The sequence below is a fragment of the Trichomycterus rosablanca genome, chromosome 14, assembly GCF_030014385.1.
Source record: "Trichomycterus rosablanca isolate fTriRos1 chromosome 14, fTriRos1.hap1, whole genome shotgun sequence".
NCBI classification, from domain to species: domain Eukaryota; kingdom Metazoa; phylum Chordata; class Actinopteri; order Siluriformes; family Trichomycteridae; genus Trichomycterus; species Trichomycterus rosablanca.
The window spans coordinates 13,347,768-13,366,651 of record NC_086001.1 but is presented as its reverse complement, the minus strand read 5'-3'; the positions used below and the strand labels follow the sequence as shown (position 1 = coordinate 13,366,651).

The window sequence follows — 18,884 nt, the reverse complement described above, 5'->3', positions numbered from 1 at the left end:
CTTGATAGTATTTTATGTGTCTATTTCCTCGGCTGCTTCCGTTAGGGGTCGGCGGGCGGATTGTGATCCACGTTGTTGATTCGGCACAGTTTTTACGCCGGATGCCCTTTCTGACACAACCCTCCCTATTTATCCGGGCTTGGGACCGGCACTACAGTGGCTAGGTACCTATAGGACAATTCAGTGTCTCCAATTAGCCTGGCTGCATGTTTTTGGACTGTGGGAGGAAACCGGAGCACCCCGAGGAAATCCACGCAGACACAGGGAGAACATGCACAGAAAGGACCTGGACCGCCCCACCTGGTGATCGAACCCAGGACCTTCTTGCTGTGAGGTGACAGTGCTACCTGCCCTGATAGTATTTTATGTGTAAGCATGTGTAAATACTGGCTAAGTAGAAACACTGAGATTGAAGCCTTTATTTAATGTAACTGAATTACATTTTAGGCTAATTAATCATTAATTGATTAATCATTTTGCACGCTCTTTGACAGTGTGCCTGTGCTTGACTGACCTGCCTGCAGTCCATCTGTAATCTGTATTGAAAATGTATGACGCATCTTAAAGAGAAAAATCGAATAACGACGACCACTGACTGTTAAGCAGCTAAAGTCTTGTGTCAGGCAACAATTATCCTCAGTACCTTTAGTTCCCCACACAATTATAAAGTTTAATAATTGGAAAATGTTGTAGCACAGTGATAAACATAAGACTATTATTCGAATATGTCCTTGGGTCACCTCATGAGCTGAAATCAATCACAAATAGATTGAAAGTTAGACAGCTAGCTATCGATCTAACAGAGTAACTTCACTGGGTATAGATTTTGGGAGGTCAGAGCCTTAATTACAAATGGATAGAAGATCCTGTAACAACAACCTCCAGCAGCAGTTCCTTTAGTTCCTGCTGTTTAGGTGCCATGTGACGTGTATTACAGTGGTGTTAAAAAAATAGCAGTGATTTAAAAAAAAAGTGAATAAAGCGCAAAATCATTATAATAACTTTTATTTCCATAAATGCAAATGCACTGAAAATACTACACCTTCAATTCTAAATCAAAACATTAACTAAATGTAGCCAGTTTGTGTTAATCCCTTACAGAAAATTAAGAAAAATGAATATCCGGCTGTTCAAAAAAATAGCAGTGCCAGCATTTTTCTTTAAAAACTAAAAAAAATGTATCTATAAACTGAAAATGTTTGAGGTTTCACTTTACTTTAAATTACTGAACTAATATTTAGTGGCATAACAATTGTTTCTGAGATCTGTGTTGCATGGAGTCGACCAACTTCTGGCACCTCTGAACATGTATTCCAGTCCAGGATGATTAGACTACATTCCACAGTTCTTCTGCAATTTTGGGTTTTGCCTAAAAAAAAAAAAAAAAAAAAACACGTTTCAGATGTCAGAACACAAGTTCTCTATGGGATTGAAGTCAGGGGATTGGGCTGGCCACTCTATTACCTCAATCTTGTTTGTCTGTAAGCAAGATGTTTTGGGTCATTGTCATGTTGAAACACCCATTTTAAGGACATTTCTTCTTCGACATAGGGCAACATGATCTCCTCAAGTATTCTGATATATTTAAACTGATCCACGATCCCTCGTATGTGATAAACAGGCGTAACACCATGGTATGAAAAACATCCCCATATCATCATTTTGTACCACCATGCTTTACTGTCTTCACAGTGTACTGTGGCTTGAATTCAGTGCTCGAGGGTCATCTGACATACTGTCTACGGCCACTAGACCTAAAAAGAACGATTTTGCTTTCACCAGTCCACAAAATGTTGAGCCGTTTCTCTTTGGACCAGTCAATGTGTTCCTTGGCAAATTTGAACCCATTCAGGACACGTCTTTTTCTTAACAACGGGACTTTGCAAGGAGTTCTTGCTGGTAAATTGGCTTCACTTAATCATCTTCTGTACTCACTGGGAACTTCAGATGTTCCTTGATCTTTCTGGTGGTGATCATTGGCTGAGTATTTGCCATTCTGGCTATTCTTCAATCCTTTCGAACAGTAGTTCCACGCTTCCTTCTGCATCTTTCAGGTTTTGGTTGTCACTTTAAGGCATTTGAGATCATTTTAGCTGAGCAGCCAATCATTTGCTGCACTTCTCTGTATGTTTTTTCCCTCTACAATCAACTTTTTAATCAAAGTACGCTGTTCATCAGAACAATGTCTGGAACAACCCATTTTATCCAGTATTTCAGAAGGAAATGCGCTATGACCAATCTGTGCAACATTTGCCACCCTCCTAAATTAAATAAGGACCAAAATTGACACCCGTTCTTCTGCAGAATGAATGACTTCACCAATTGAACTCCTCACTGCTATTATTTTGAACAAGCCCCTTTCAATCAATGCTTTGATTACTCAGAATGAGCGGCATGCATGTCCTAATTGTTGGGTTTGTTTTGTTTTCATTACTCTACTACACTTTCAAGTAAATTTTTTGCTATGTAGAAATAGCATTTCTACTAAAAACAGTGATTTATCAGGTTAATGGTGTTGGACTGCTATTTTTTTGAACACCACTGTATATTACTTTTTTGTTATTTTCAAACTTAACACTGCAGTTAGTGGATTTTTTTTATTCACAGTATATGGATGGACAATAAAAGTGCAAAAAGTGGCTTGGTAAGTATAGCACAACAAGAAGAGTCTAAAGTACTAGCATCAAATAGTTTAATAATAGAGGTGAAGACACATCAATTCATATCTTTGAAAGGTATTTTTACTGGATTTTCATTCTGTTAGTAACCACATTCATCATGTTAGAAATGTTATTTTAGATTGATAAGATGATCGTTCTGATCAACTGTATTGATTTGCAGTGACCCTTATTTTGAAGGTGAAAGTGGACCCAAACCAAGCAGTGTTCACTTAGGGCCAATTATTCAGGTATGTCAATTATTCAGGGAAATTTGGAGGCCAAGTCAACACCTCAAACTCGTTGTGCTCCTCAAACCATTCCTGAAGCATTTTTGCTTTGTGGCAGGGTGCATCATCCTGCTGAAAGAGGCCACAACCATCAGGGAATACCTTTTTCATGAATGGGTGAACATGGTCTGCAACAATGCTTAGGTAGGTGGTACGTGTCAAAGTAACATCCACATAGATGACAGGACCCAAGGTTTCCCAGCAGAACATTGCCCAAAGCATCACACTGCCTTCGCCGGCTTGCCTTCTTCCCTTAGTGCATCCTGGTGCCATGTGTTCCCCAGGTAAGCGACGCACACCACTTTTGGACCACTTTTGATAGATACTGATCACTGCAGACTGGGAACACCCCACAAGAGCTGCAGTTATATATATATACACTACTATTTTGAGCAAGAATTGAGATTGAATTGGTCTTTTGGTTTTGTTAACATGTCCCAGAGAATTCTAGAATGTTTAGTGCTTCTTTACCTGGAAACATCCGCACTTATGTTATTCCATTTATCCAGTTTTTTTTTCTTTTGATTTTTATTGTAAAGAAATATCATTAATTTAAATACCTAGCTTTACATTGTTGTACTTGACTGAGTGACTAATATACTATATGGCCAAAGTTATGTAGACATTTATATATTTTTATACCTTCCTAACATGGAATATCCTGCTGTGTTGAACGTGTAGCTGGCCAGTACTTTCAGTGGAGGACGTGATCTGACTAAGTGAAGCTCATTTATTTCTTTAGCGCTGTGAGCTGAGGCACATGACTCAGCAGTTCAGCCTTGTTTAAATACTGAACCAATAGAAACTTTATATACACATTCAGCACACATGTAAAATGTAAAGTCATTAACATTAATCATCTGATTGTGTAATTTGTTGCTTGTGTTATGTTCACACATAGGAGCAGCAGTCTTATTGAAAGTGTGCATGGTGATGTCATCAATGAATATGGAAAATGGCCACAATCAGACTGCAGCTATGCTATGCTGTGATTTGTATGCACGGTTGTATGTAATTGAACTGCAGTCCTCTGTGTGCTGGACTGCTACACAGCCAACGGATAACCTCCTCCCATGCCTGAGCCATAAGCACCTGTCTAACAGAGAGATGGAGCTTTAGAGAGAGCAATGGTAGATGGAGTTGAATTAAAAAAGACCAAAAAAAGAATGGACAGAAGGATGGACACTTGAGCATATGTATTGAGAGCAAGAAACAGACTTGTGATAGGATAATAATGGAGAAGGAGAAGTAGATGGAGCTGATTGGATGGAAGAAATGAAGAGCATGAATGTGTAGAGTATGGCAGTGGTTCCCCCAACCTTTTTTGCACCATGGACCGCTTTCATATAAGATATAATTTCACGGACAGTCAGGGGTGGGGAGATTTAAAATAAAATAACTGTAGTACTCACAAATTAGCTTTTTTTCCACTGTGACGAGACGCTGCTTCCACATAGGGGAGATTGGAGACAGTAACACCCGTAAAAAAGTAGTGTTTTCATTGCTGATGGAGCGATCTCTAATTATTTACTCTTTCTGTGCGGCCCGGTAATAAATGACCCACGGCCAGGTGGTTGGGGACCGCTGGAGTAGGGGAGACATAGAAACTGCAGTGACCCTGACATGGTGGTGGTGTGTTAGTGTGTGTTGTGCTGGTCCACCTTGTAGATGTGAAGTCAGAGACGATCGCTCAGTTATTGCTGCTGTTTGAGTTGGTCATCTTCTAGACCTTCATCAGTGGTCATAGGATGCTGCCCACGGGGTGCTGTTGGCTGGATATTTTGGTTGGTGGACTATTCTCAGTCCAGCAGTGACAGTGAGGTGTTTAAAAACTCCATCAGCGCTGCTGTGTCTGATCCACTCATACCAGCACAACACACACTAACACACCACCACCATGTCAGTGTCAACTGCAGTGCTGAGAATGACCCACCACCTAAATAATACCTGCTCTGTGGTGGTCCTGTGGGGGTCCTGACCATTGAAGAACAGGGTGAAAGGGAGCTAACAAAGCATGCAGAGAAACAGATGGACTACAGTCAGTAATTGTAGAACTACAAAGTGCTTCTATATGGTAAGTGGAGCTGATAAAATGGACAGTGAGTGTAGAAACAAGGCAATGTTATGGTTGATCGGTGTATTTTGAGAGAGAATAAAGAAAGGTAGAAGTTGATGGATGAATGAGGTAAAGTAATGAGAGTGTCAGGTGGGTGGAGACTACTGTGTGTAGACTGTGTGCGTATTTATTAAATGGTTTCTTGCAGTGTACCCATTCCAGTGTGTGTTGTGTATGATTGTGTAAATCAGTAAGTGAGTGAGTGAATCTGGCAGCCCCGAGCTGTCTAAAGGGGGTTTGAGAAGAGCAGTGGATCTGCAGCGCACACACACACACACACACACACACACACACACACTGAGTTGGGCAAGGAAGCTGGAGTTGGCGAGAGAGCACCACAGAGAGCTCTGTAAAGGATGGAGGTCCACCCCGGCCAGCTCACTTCCACCCCAGGGGGCTTCGAGCAACTGAAGTCACGCCCCGATTTGACCTTTAACCCTGCAGGTCGACCCACCGGTACTAACGTCTCCAGTGCTGTACAGCAACAGGATTATCTCGCAAGTGTGTGGCTCAGCAAAAAGTAAAGACTCGAGAATGTAAGTCATTATCTCTCTCTTTTTCTTACTGTGTCTTTATGTCTCTCAACCCTTATGGGCCTCAAATAATTGAAAGTGAAGGGAATTCATGCAGGACTTTGTATTATTAAAAGGAATTGTTAGTGTTCATTGCATTAAATGACAAATATAGTGGATTTTTTGTGCTCTACAGGTGTTGCGAGTAATTAATTTTCAGTCATCTAATATCTAATATGCAGTTTTACCTCATCAAGTCTATAACAAATCTTTTTTATTAATTCACTGTCTGTTTTACCATTGCTTTATTCTATTCAGGGTCCCAGTGGGTCTGATTCACTTAGCAAAAAGCAGGAAACACCCCGAAAAGGTTGCCAGTCCATCACAGGACACACACATTTAGACACACATACCTAGGGGGACTTTTTACTAGCTCAAATGAACCTGACTGCATGTCTTTGGACTGTGGGAGGTAACCAGAGTACCTGGAGGAAACCCACACAGACACGGGGAGAACATGTAAACTTTACACAAAAAGGGTCCAGATACATCTGATACATCTTTATATCCTGAATCACAAACTGTTGAGGACATTGCCCAGTGTTTTTGGGTGGCACTGGACCCACCGTGACCCAGACTAGAATGACATGGATGAGTGTGCCAGTTCTTAAAGAATATAACCTGACACACTTTAGTGTTTTGAAGTGTACGTTAAATGAAAGCTAATACACCGATCAGCCATAACATTAAAACCACCTTCTTCTTTCTACACTCACTGTCCATTTTATCAGCTCCCCATACCATATAAGAGAACTTAATAGTTCTGCTATTACTGACTGTACTCCATCAGTTTCTTTGCATGCTTTGTTACCCCCCTTTCATGCTGTTCTTTAATGGTCAGGACCACTACAGAGCAGGTACTATTTGGGTGGTGGATCATTCTCAGCACTGCAGTGACACCGACATGGTGGTGGTGTGTTAGTGTGTGTTGTGCTGGTGTGAGTGGATCAGACACAGCAGCGCTGCTGGAGTTATTAAACACCTCACTGTCCCTGCTGGACTGAGAATAGTCCACCAATCAAAAATATCCAGCCAACAGCACCCCGTGGGCAGCGTCCTGTGACCACTGATGAAGGTCTAGAAGATGACTAACAGCAGCAATAGATGAGCGATCGTCTCTGACTTTACATCAACTAGGTAGGAGTGTCTAATAGAGTGGACAGTGAGTGGACACAGCATTTAAAAACTCCAGCAGCGCTGCTGTGTCTTATCCAGTCATACCAGCACAACACACACTAACACACCACCACCATGTCAGTGTCACTGCAGTGCTGAGAATGATCCACCACCTAAATAATACCTGCTCTGTAGTGGCCCTGTGGGGGTCCTGACCATTAAAGAACAGCATGAAAGGGTGGTAACAAAGGTATGTAGAAAAACAGAAGGACTACAGTCAGTAATTGTAGAACTTTAAAGTGCTTTTATATGTTAAGTGGAGCTGATAAAGTGGACAGTGTGTGTAGAAACAAAGAGGTGGTTTTAATGTTATGGCTGATCAGTGTATGTTTTATATTGTATGGCAGCTACATTTACTTTGCTATGAAGAATGAGAAATTTAGACTGTCTGGATCTCTGCAGCTTTATCTTAAGATTTAACTTCCACACTTGCCGGCATCATCAAACATCTCTGCATCTCAAGTCATTTCATGGTTCAGAGATCATCTCATGCTGAGTAATGCAAGTTAAATTGAACTAGAACTGAAAGCCTATTCTCCTCATTCTCCTAGAACACAGTGTGGATGTGGAGGTTTAGCATTCTGTGGTGTTATTGATTACTGTCTGCATTGCTCTGCTGGAATTTAAACATGTATTACTCGTTACATTAACCAGAAGCCCTTTGTTTAGCCACAATTAAATGCATGTGTGCTTTTTCCCTTTTCCATACAGAATAAGGGTTTGGCGTTTTTAACACTGCTACTTTTAAGCGTTAATATAATACTTGTGTTGAACTTGTGTTGTTTGTACATCCATTAACCATTTTATGAGCTACACCCTACCATGTTAATGCTCTTTGAGTGAACAGTTACTGATGGTGGTCCATTATGTATACTTTGTAACCCTTCTCTTCTCATCAATTCAGGACCCACACTGTACAGGTACACTACAGTATATTGCCAAAAGTATTCGCTCGTCTGCCTTCACACACATATGAACTTGAGTGACTCCCATTCTTAATCCATAGGGTTTAATATGATGTCGGCTCACCCTTTGCAGCTATAACAGCTTCAACTCTTCTGGGAAGGCTTTCCACAAGGTTTAGGAGTGTGTTTATGGGAATTTTTGACCATTCTTCCAGAAGTGCATTTGTGAGGTCAGACACTGATGTTGGATGAGAAGGCCTGGCTCACAGTCTCCGCTCTAATTCATCCCAAAGGTGTTCTATCGGGTTGAGGTAGGCCAGTCAAGTTCTTCCACACCAAACTCGCTCATCCACGTCTTTATGGACCTTGCTTTGTGCACTGCTGTGCAGTCATGTTGGGCCATCCCCAAACTGTTCCCACAAAGTTGGGAGCATGAAATTGTCCAAAATCTCTTGGTATGCTGAAGCATTAAGAGTTCCTTTCACTGGAACTAAGTGGTCGAGCCCAACTCCTGAAGAACAACCCCACACCATAATCCCCCCTCCACCAAACTTTAAACTTGGCACAATGCAGTCAGACGAGTACCGTTCTCCTGACAACTGCCAATTCTTTCACTAATGTTTGTAGAAGCATTCTGCATGCCTAGGTGCTTGATCTTATACACCTGTGGCCATGGAAGTGATTGGAACACCTGAATTCAATGATTTGGATGGGTGAGTGAATACTTTTGGCAATATAGTGTATATGTGGCTGGTTGACCATTCATAGCACATCAGTGCCAGTAAAAAATTTGGCTTTAGTATGTCTAAAATATATGTCTAAAGCCACAGTTGCACTAGAAACTTGAAGATCGCATCTCATAATGAAATGGCTCATACAAGCTGGAACTGGAATTTCAACAAGTCTTTCAAAACATTTAATTTTTTTTATATACTTGTTAAACAATTCAGTGTCCCTACATGCTCTGTGGATGCGTACATCCTGGAACTGAACACTTCCATCAGAGTAAAAAGTTTCATCATGTTGACGCAGTTATCATTCATTTTAATGGAACAAGTGGAACAGATCCCTCCTAGCACAATGCTCTTACAGTAAAACAACGCCAGCTGACCCCCTACTTATAAAAGGTTAAGCATTCATGGATGTACTGTTCTTTTGGTGTACGTCACAATGCAGAATAAGGACTAGTTGAACATATTGTTTTTATTTATTATTTTCTGTCATTCCTACATGTACACTTTAAAAATGTAAGTGAACTGGGCCAGTTTAGCAATGTTATGTTAAAAAACCACCTCGTTTCTACACTCACTGTCCATTTTATCAGCCCCACTTACCATATAGAAGCACTTTATAGTTCTACAATTACTGACTGTAGTCCATCTGTTTCTCTGCATGCTTTGTTAGCCCCCTTTCACCCTGTTCTTCAGTTGTCAGGACTCTCCAAGGACCACTACAGAGCAGGTATTATTTAGGTGGTGGATCATTCTCAGCACTGCAGTGACACTGACATGGTGGTGGTGTGTTAGTGTGTGTTGTGCTGGTATGAGTGGATCAGACACAGCAGCGCTGCTGGAGTTTTTAAACACCTCACTGTCACTGCTGGACTGAGATTAGTCCACCAACCAAAAATATCCAGCCAACAGCGTCCTGTGACCACTGATGAAGGTCTAGAAGATGACCAACTCAAACAGCAGCAATAGATGATCGTCTCTGACTTTACATCTACAAGGTGGACCAACTAGGTAGGAGTGTCTAATAGAGGGGACAGTGAGTGGACTCCAGCAGCGCTGCTGTGTCTGATCCACTCATACCAGCACAACACACACTAACACACCACCACCATGTCATTGTCACTGCAGTGCTGAGAATCATCCACCACCTAAATAATACCTGCTCTGTGGTGGTCCTGTGGGGGTCCTGACCATTGAAGAACAGGACGAAAGCAGGCTAAAATAGTATGTAGAGAAATAGATGGACTACAGTCAGTAATTGTAGAACTACAAAGTGCTTCTATGTGGTAAGTGGAGCTGATAAAATAGACAGTGAGTGTAGAAACAAGGAGGTGGTTTTAATGTTAAGGCTAATCAGTGATTAGCCTGTGTGTATATATATATATTCACTTTTTTAAAATCACTGCTATTTTTTTGAACACCACTGTATATACAGTGTATCACAAAAGTGAGTACACCCCTCACATTTCTGCAGATATTGAAGTATATCTTTTCATGGGACAACACTGACAAAATGACACTTTCACACAATGAAAAGTAGTCTGTGTGCAGCTTATATAACAGTGTAAATTTATTCTTCCCTCAAAATAACTCAATATACAGCCATTAATGTCTAAACCACCGGCAACAAAAGTGAGTACACCCCATAGTGAAAGTTCCTGAAGTGTCAATATTTTGTGTGGCCACCATTATTTCCCAGAACTGCCTTAACTCTCCTGGGCATGGAGTTTACCAGAGCTTCACAGGTTGCCACTGGAATGCTTTTCCACTCCTCCATGACGACATCACGGAGCTGGCGGATATTCGAGACTTTGCGCTCCTCCACCTTCCGCTTGAGGATGCCCCAAAGATGTTCTATTGGGTTTAGGTCTGGAGACATGCTTGGCCAGTCCATCACCTTTACCCTCAGCCTCTTCAATAAAGCAGTGGTCGTCTTAGAGGTGTGTTTGGGGTCATTATCATGCTGGAACACTGCCCTGCGACCCAGTTTCCGGAGGGAGGGGATCATGCTCTGCTTCAGTATTTCACAGTACATATTGGAGTTCATGTGTCCCTCAATGAAATGTAACTCCCCAACACCTGCTGCACTCATGCAGCCCCAGACCATGGCATTCCCACCACCATGCTTGACTGTAGGCATGACACACTTATCTTTGTACTCCTCACCTGATTGCCGCCACACATGCTTGAGACCATCTGAACCAAACAAATTAATCTTGGTCTCATCAGACCATAGGACATGGTTCCAGTAATCCATGTCCTTTGTTGACATGTCTTCAGCAAACTGTTTGCGGGCTTTCTTGTGTAGAGACTTCAGAAGGGGCTTCCTTCTGGGGTGACAGCTATGCAGACCAATTTGATGTAGTGTGCGGCGTATGGTCTGAGCACTGACAGGCTGACCCCCCACCTTTTCAATCTCTGCAGCAATGCTGACAGCACTCCTGCGCCTATTTTTCAAAGACAGCAGTTGGATGTGACGCTGAGCATGTGCACTCAGCTTCTTTGGACGACCAATGCGAGGTCTGTTCTGAGTGGACCCTGCTCTTTTAAAACGCTGGATGATCTTGGCCACTGTGCTGCAGCTCAGTTTCAGGGTGTTGGCAATCTTCTTGTAGCCTTGGCCATCTTCATGTAGCGCAACAATTCATCTTTTAAGATCCTCAGAGAGTTCTTTGCCATGAGGTGCCATGTTGGAACTTTCAGTGACCAGTATGAGAGAGTGTGAGAGCTGTACTACTAAATTGAACACACCTGCTCCCTATGCACACCTGAGACCTAGTAACACTAACAAATCACATGACATTTTGGAGGGAAAATGACGAGCAGTGCTCAATTTGGACATTTAGGGGTGTAGTCTCTTAGGGGTGTACTCACTTTTGTTGCCGGTGGTTTAGACATTAATGGCTGTATATCGAGTTATTTTGAGGGAAGAATAAATTTACACTGTTATATAAGCTGCACACAGACTACTTTTCATTGTGTGAAAGTGTCATTTTGTCAGTGTTGTCCCATGAAAAGATATACTTAAATATCTGCAGAAATGTGAGGGGTGTACTCACTTTTGTGATACACTGTATATATATATATATATATATATATATACGTATATATATATATACGTATATATATATATATATATATACGTGTGTATATATATATATATATATATATACACAGTGGTGTTCAAAAAAATAGCAGTGATTTTAAAAAAGTGAATAAAGCACAAAATCATTATAATAACTTTTATTTCCATAAATGCAAATGCACTGAAAATACTACACTTTTAATTCTAAATCAAAACATTAACAACATTTAGTCAGTTTGTGTCAATCCTTTACAGAAAATTAAGAAAAATGAATATTAGGCTGTTCAAAATAATAGCAGTGCCAGCATTTTTCTTTAAAAACTCAAAAAATGTATCTATAACATGAAAAAATGTTTGAGGTTTCACTTTACTTTAAATTACTGAACTAATATTTAGTGGCAGAACAATTGTTTCCGAGATCTGTGTTGCATGGAGTCGACCAACTTCTGGTACCTCTGAACAGGTATTCCAGTCCAGGATGATTAGACTACATTCCACAGTTCTTCTGCAATTTTCAGTTTTGCCTAAAAAAAAAAACACGTTTCAGATGTCAGCCCACAAGTTCTCTATGGGATTGAAGTCAGGGGATTGGGCTGGCCACTCTATTACCTCAATCTTGTTTGTCTGTAACCAAGATGTTTTGGGTCATTGTCATGTTGAAACACCCATTTTAAGGACATTTCTTCTTTAACATAGGGCAACATGATCTCCTCAAGTATTCTGATATATTTAAACTGATCCATGATCCCTCGTATGTGATAAATAGGTTTAACACCACGGTATGATAAACATCCCCATATCATCATTTTGTACCATCGTGCTTTACTGTCTTCACAGTGTACTGTGGCTTGAATTCAGTGCCCAGGGGACGTCTGACATACTGTCTACAGCCACTAGACCCAAAAAGAACAATTTTGCTTTCACCAGTCCACAAAATGTTCAGCCATTTCTCTTTGGACCAGTCAATGTGTTCCTTGGCAAATGTTAACCCATTCAGGACATGTTTTTTCTCTCTACAATCAACTTTTTAATCAAAGTATGCTGTTCATCAGAACAATGTCTGGAACAACTCATTTTCCCCAGTATTTCAAAAGGAAATGTGCTATGACCAAGCTGTGCAACATTTGCCACCCTCCTAAATTAAATAAGGGCCAAAACTGACACCCGTTCTTCTGCAGAATGAATGACTTCACCAATTGAACTCCTCACTGCTATTATTTTGAACAACCCCCTTTCAATCAATGCTTCAATTACTCAGAATGAGTGGGATGCATGTCCTAATTGTTGGGTTTGTTTTGTTTTCATTACTCTACTACACTGAAGTCAATTTTTTGCTATGTAGAAATAGCATTTCTACTAAAAACAGAGATTTATCAGCTTAATGGTGTTGGACTGCTATTTTTTTTAACACTACTGTATATATATGTATATATATATATATATATATATATATATATATATATATATATATATATATATATATATATATATATATACTGTATATATATATATATACAGTGTATCACAAAAGTGAGTACACCCCTCACATTTCTGCAAATATTTCATTATATCTTTTCATGGGACAACACTATAGACATGAAACTTGGATATAACTTAGAGTAGTCAGTGTACAGCTTGTATAGCAGTGTAGATTTACTGTCTTCTGAAAATAACTCAACACACAGCCATTAATGTCTAAATAGCTGGCAACATAAGTGAGTACACCCCACAGTGAACATGTCCAAATTGTGCCCAAATGTGTCGTTGTCCCTCCCTGGTGTCATGTGTCAAGGTCCCAGGTGTAAATGGGGAGCAGGGCTGTTAAATTTGGTGTTTTGGGTACAATTCTCTCATACTGGCCACTGGATATTCAACATGGCACCTCATGGCAAAGAACTCTCTGAGGATGTGAGAAATAGAATTGTTGCTCTCCACAAAGATGACCTGGGCTATAAGAAGATTGCTAACACCCTGAAACTGAGCTACAGCATGGTGGCCAAGGTCATACAGCGGTTTTCCAGGACAGGTTCCACTCGGAACAGGCTTCGCCAGGGTCGACCAAAGAAGTTGAGTCCACGTGTTCGGCATCATATCCAGAGGTTGGCTTTAAAAAATAGACACATGAGTGCTGCCAGCATTGCTGCAGAGGTTGAAGACGTGGGAGGTCAGCCTGTCAGTGCTCAGACCATACGCCGCACACTGCATCAACTCGGTCTGCATGGTCGTCATCCCAGAAGGAAGCTGACGCACAAGAAAGCCCGCAAACAGTTTGCTGAAGACAAGCAGTCCAAGAACATGGATTACTGGAATGCCCTGTGGTCTGACGAGACCAAGATAAACTTGTTTGGCTCAGATGGTGTCCAGCATGTGTGGCGGCGCCCTGGTGAGAAGTACCAAGACAACTGTATCTTGCCTACAGTCAAGCATGGTGGTGGTAGCATCATGGTCTTGGGCTGCATGAGTGTTGCTGGCACTGGGGAGCTGCAGTTCATTGAGGGAAACATGAATTCCAACATGTACTGTGACATTCTGAAACAGAGCATGATCCCCTCCCTTCGAAAACTGGGCCTCATGGCAGTTTTCCAACAGGATAACGACCCCAAACACAACCTCCAAGATGACAACTGCCTTGCTGAGGAAGCTGAAGGTAAAGGTGATGGACTAAACTCAATTGAGCACCTGTGGCGCATCCTCAAGTGGAAGGTGGAGAAGTTCAAGGTGTCTAACATCCACCAGCTCCGTGATGTCATCATGGAGGAGTGGAAGAGGATTCCAGTAGCAACCTGTGCAACTCTGGTGAATTCCATGCCCAGGAGGGTTAAGGCAGTGCTGGATAATAATGGTGGTCACACAAAATATTGACACTTTGGGCACAATTTGGACATGTTCACTGTGGGGTGTACTCACTTATGTTGCCAGCCATTTAGACATTAATGGCTGTGTGTTGAGTTATTTTCAGAAGACAGTAAATCTACACTGCTATACAAGTTGTACACTGACTACTCTAAGTTATATCCAAGTTTCATGTCTATAGTGTTGTCCCATGAAAAGATATAATGACATATTTGCAGAAATGTGAGGGGTGTACTCACTTTTGTGATACACTGTATATATATATATATATATATATATATATATATATATATATATATATATATATATATATATACAAACATATATATATATATAAACATATATATATATAAACATATATATAAACAAACATAGGGCAATATGCTCTGCTCTTTTAGAGGTCAACACAGTCAGTTACTTTTCTTTAGGGTCAAGTGACATACTACATCTAAAATCTGACCAAACATGTGATTTAATAAAATATTCTATGTACATGATTCCACCATGTACTGTTATTTTTTCAGAACCACATTCACCTACATTTATTTTTGGTGTCAAGGATTACATTCAAGCTGGATCTGGTCTAAGACTTCTCATCTGTTTTGACTAAAATTATGGATTTGTCTTCCACATTTGTCTACTCATCAAACTCCACTGCAAACTCATTTCATGGTTCAGCAGTTCTTACTCATTAATTCATGCTGACTAATGCAGATAAACCAGAGTGGAACTAGAAGCTAATTCCACATTGTCCAGATTAATTTGTATATCGCTTTTTACAATGAACAACTTTAGAGATACCTGGACCAAAAAAACACTGTTGAGAAAGCAACAGTGGCAAGGAAAATCTCCCTTAATATTATAAATATAAAAATAAACATTGAGAGGAACCAAACTTAACAGGAGTCATTATCTTGGGTGGCCTAAATGATAATTAAGTTCATTAAATAAACCAGATATTTATTAATAAAATTATGTAATGTAATGTAAGAAATAATTGATGAAATAAATGATAGTTGAAGTGGACTATTCTAATTTATTTAGTCTTAAAGGTGATTTAACCTTACAATCATTCAGGCAGCCAGTTTAAAATAAAAGAAATTGTTTTATGTCACTGTAAATATTTTATTACAAAAAAGCTTGATTGCAGTCATTGCCTCCAAAGGCCGTGCTACATCATATTAAAGAATAACAATATCTTGTCTATAATATTTTCAGTGTTTTTAGTTGCTAATCAAAAGGAAGGTTTTGTCATTTCCGTAAAGAAGAGTAAAGCTATATTTTCTTTACAGTGATGTATTACATTTGTATTAAAAAGTGTTTTTCTAGGCATTGCTGCTCATGGTGGTGCAACCAGTACAGTGGGTAGTGGGGTGGTGGTATGGCCATTGAATAACTTTTAAGACAAAAAGGGGCAATTACACAGCACTCTGTATAAAGTTGTGTAATTACAGATTTGAAGCTTAATAACTTAAAAGCAATCCTAGGATGTTGTTGTTGTTGTTTTAAATATCCTGTATCACAATAGAGCAGGTTTAGGAAATAAAGCTTCTATAAATATGATGGTGCTCATTGGTAATGTGTTTATTATTTATTGACTGGATTGCAAACATATATTTTAATCAATAATGGTTTCACCAGACCTACTGATAAAATATACATTTGTTTTAGAGGTTAAACTTGACAGAATCCATTGAACACTTATTTTTTTAGTGTGTATTTTCCTATTCTTTCTGGGTTGATCTCTTCCTAGACTTAAAAAGGTGTGGTAAAGAAAATTCCTCTGAAAGGCCAGTATGTTTTATTTATTTTCAGTGACCCTTTATTTAACCCCGGAGAGCGCTTTGTAATTAACCTGATTATCATTTTAGCCAAATTTTATAATTTGCCAGTAAAAACACCTACATATATGACCTTTGTTAGAACGGACTTGTGTAACTATATAGATTGGTAAATTTCCGACAGAAGCAAAATAATAAGTGTTGTAGATCTATTTAATTGTTAAAGCTTTTCAATTTTATCTGAATCCCAAATGGTATTATTTTTTGTTTATTGTTTTTCTCTTTTTTATTTTTTTTTACTCTTTCTCTGTTGAATTATAAATATTGAACTTATGTATTTTCACTATATGACTATGTTCGATTGTTATCTACATTTAATTTAAAAAAAAACTTGACATGACATTTGATGATTGGATTCACGTGTGCCATATTGAGGGGCGGAGAGTCACTAATGGAGTCGATTCTCTGAATCATGAACTTTATTGATTGGCGTGTTTTGGTTTGTTTTCGGAGACTGATACTGTTACTAAATACTGTTCCTGCTCTAATCACCATTAACATTATCTGGCACTAGTTTTATCTGAGTTTGTTTAATGCTCTTTCCATGATCCATGACTAGTGAAACAAACTTGCCAATGCAAATCATGCTCATACAAACATGAGTTAAAAGCATGTCATTTATCTTGCAATCACTAATGTATAATTTCACTATAGATGACATAGATTTATTATTTTGACGAATACACCTTATACAATCAGTGTAAAGTCGAGTTTGGATTGTTTATTACTCTGATTCGTCAATAAAGTCCTGATTCAAGTCTACAGACGGTAGAAGACCGTGGTAAAGTTAGTTTTATATTGGACATTCGCCTGACATTCGACTTTCTTTCGGCTCGTTCTCGGCTAATAAACATCCAAAAACTAATTAATTGCACGACCTGATACCTCACTACACAAGTAACAAACTACAATTAATTTTGTTTAAAAAGGTTTTTCTAATAATTTTTATTTAACGTTATTTGGTAAATGTGAGGTGCATCCGCGCTGAAATGCTAAGGAAGTGCTAAGGGAGCGTCTATAAAGTTCCGAGGTGTAGTTATTACCCAGTGGCGTGTACCATCTAATACACCTTTATTAAATCCTACAGTATGGTTACAGTAAACAGCGAGAAACGCAAATTTTGAGGTTGAAATACTTAACTAGTCTCCTGTACTAGTTAATACAGCCACAATAATAATTAAAAGTCCCCCAGTTTGGCTACATTACAAAAGTTTTTAAAAAATTAACAAAAATCAAGAAACACACATTTAAAAAAGAAAAAGGTTGTAGTAGTTAACTAGTCACCTGTACTAGTTACTACAACTACAATATTAATTAAAAGTCCCACAGCATAATAGGTAATCAAATAATAAAAAAAAAATTAACAAAAATCGAGAAACGCACATCTGTGAAAAGACAAAGGTTGTAGTAGTTAACTAGTCTCCTGTACTAGTTACTACAACCACAATACAAGTTAAAAGCTCCACAGTATAAGTATAGTAATGAATTAAAGTATTTAAAGAATGAACAAAAATTGAGGAACGCAAATTTTGATATGATGACAATTGTAGTAGTTAACTTAAAAATTAACAAAAATCGACGCACATCTGTGAAAAGACAAAGGTTGTAGTAGTTAACTAGTCACCTGCTCTACTTACTACAACCACGTTTCAAATTAAAAGTCCCCCAGCAAAGGTACAGTAACGAATCAAAGTTTTATAAAAATTAACAAAAATCGTGAAACGCAAATTTTGGAAAGACAAAGGTTGTAGTAGTTAACTAGTCACCTGCACTACTTACTACAACCACGTTTCAAATCAAAAGTCCCTCAGCAAGGGTACAGTAATGAATCAAAGTTTTATAAAAATTAACAAAAATCGGGAAACGCAAATTTTGGTAAGACAAAGGTTGTAGTAGTTAACTAGTCACCTGCTCTACTTACTACAACCACGTTTCAAATTAAAAGTCCCTCAGCAAGGGTACAGTAATGAATCAAAGTTTTATAAAAATTAACAAAAATCGTGAAACGCAAATTTTGGTAAGACAAAGGTTGTAGTAGTTAACTAGTAACCTGTACTACTTACTACAACCACAAAACAAATTAAAAGTCCCTCAGCAAGGGTACAGTAATGAATCAAAGTTTTATAAAAATTAACAAAAATCAGGAAACGCAAATTTTGATAAGACAAAGGTTGTAGTAGTTAAATAGTCGCCTGCTCTACTTACTACAACCACGTTTCAAATTAAAAGTCCCTCAGCAAGGGTACAGTAATGAATCAAAGTGTTATAAAAATTAACAAAAATCGGGAAACGCAAATTTTGATAAGACAAAGGTTGTAGTAGTTAACTAGTCGCCTGCTCTACTTACTACAACCACGTTTCAAATTAAACGTCCCTCAGCAAGGGTACAGTAATGAATCAAAGTTTTATAAAAATTAACAAAAATCGTGAAACGCAAATTTTGGTAAGACAAAGGTTGTAGTAGTTAACTAGTAACCTGTACTACTTACTACAACCACAAAACAAATTAAAAGTCCCTCAGCAAGGGTACAGTAATGAATCAAAGTTTTATAAAAAATTAACAAAAATCGTGAAACGCAAATTTTGGTTAGACAAAGGTTGTAGTAGTTAACTAGTCACCTGTACTACTTACTACAACCACGTTTCAAATTAAAAGTC

At 39.0% G+C, this 18,884-nt stretch overlaps 1 protein-coding gene across 1 annotated transcript in view; it reads left to right on the top strand.

Annotated features, from left to right (window-relative positions):
• The first annotated feature begins 5,419 nt into the window (after positions 1 to 5,419).
• LOC134326690 (inactive phospholipase D5) overlaps positions 5,420 to 18,884 on the top strand; it is a 97,044-nt gene continuing 83,579 nt past the window's right edge. The window contains 1 exon segment of the mRNA XM_063008873.1: positions 5,420 to 5,599. Coding sequence (XP_062864943.1) covers positions 5,420 to 5,599 — 180 coding nt within the window.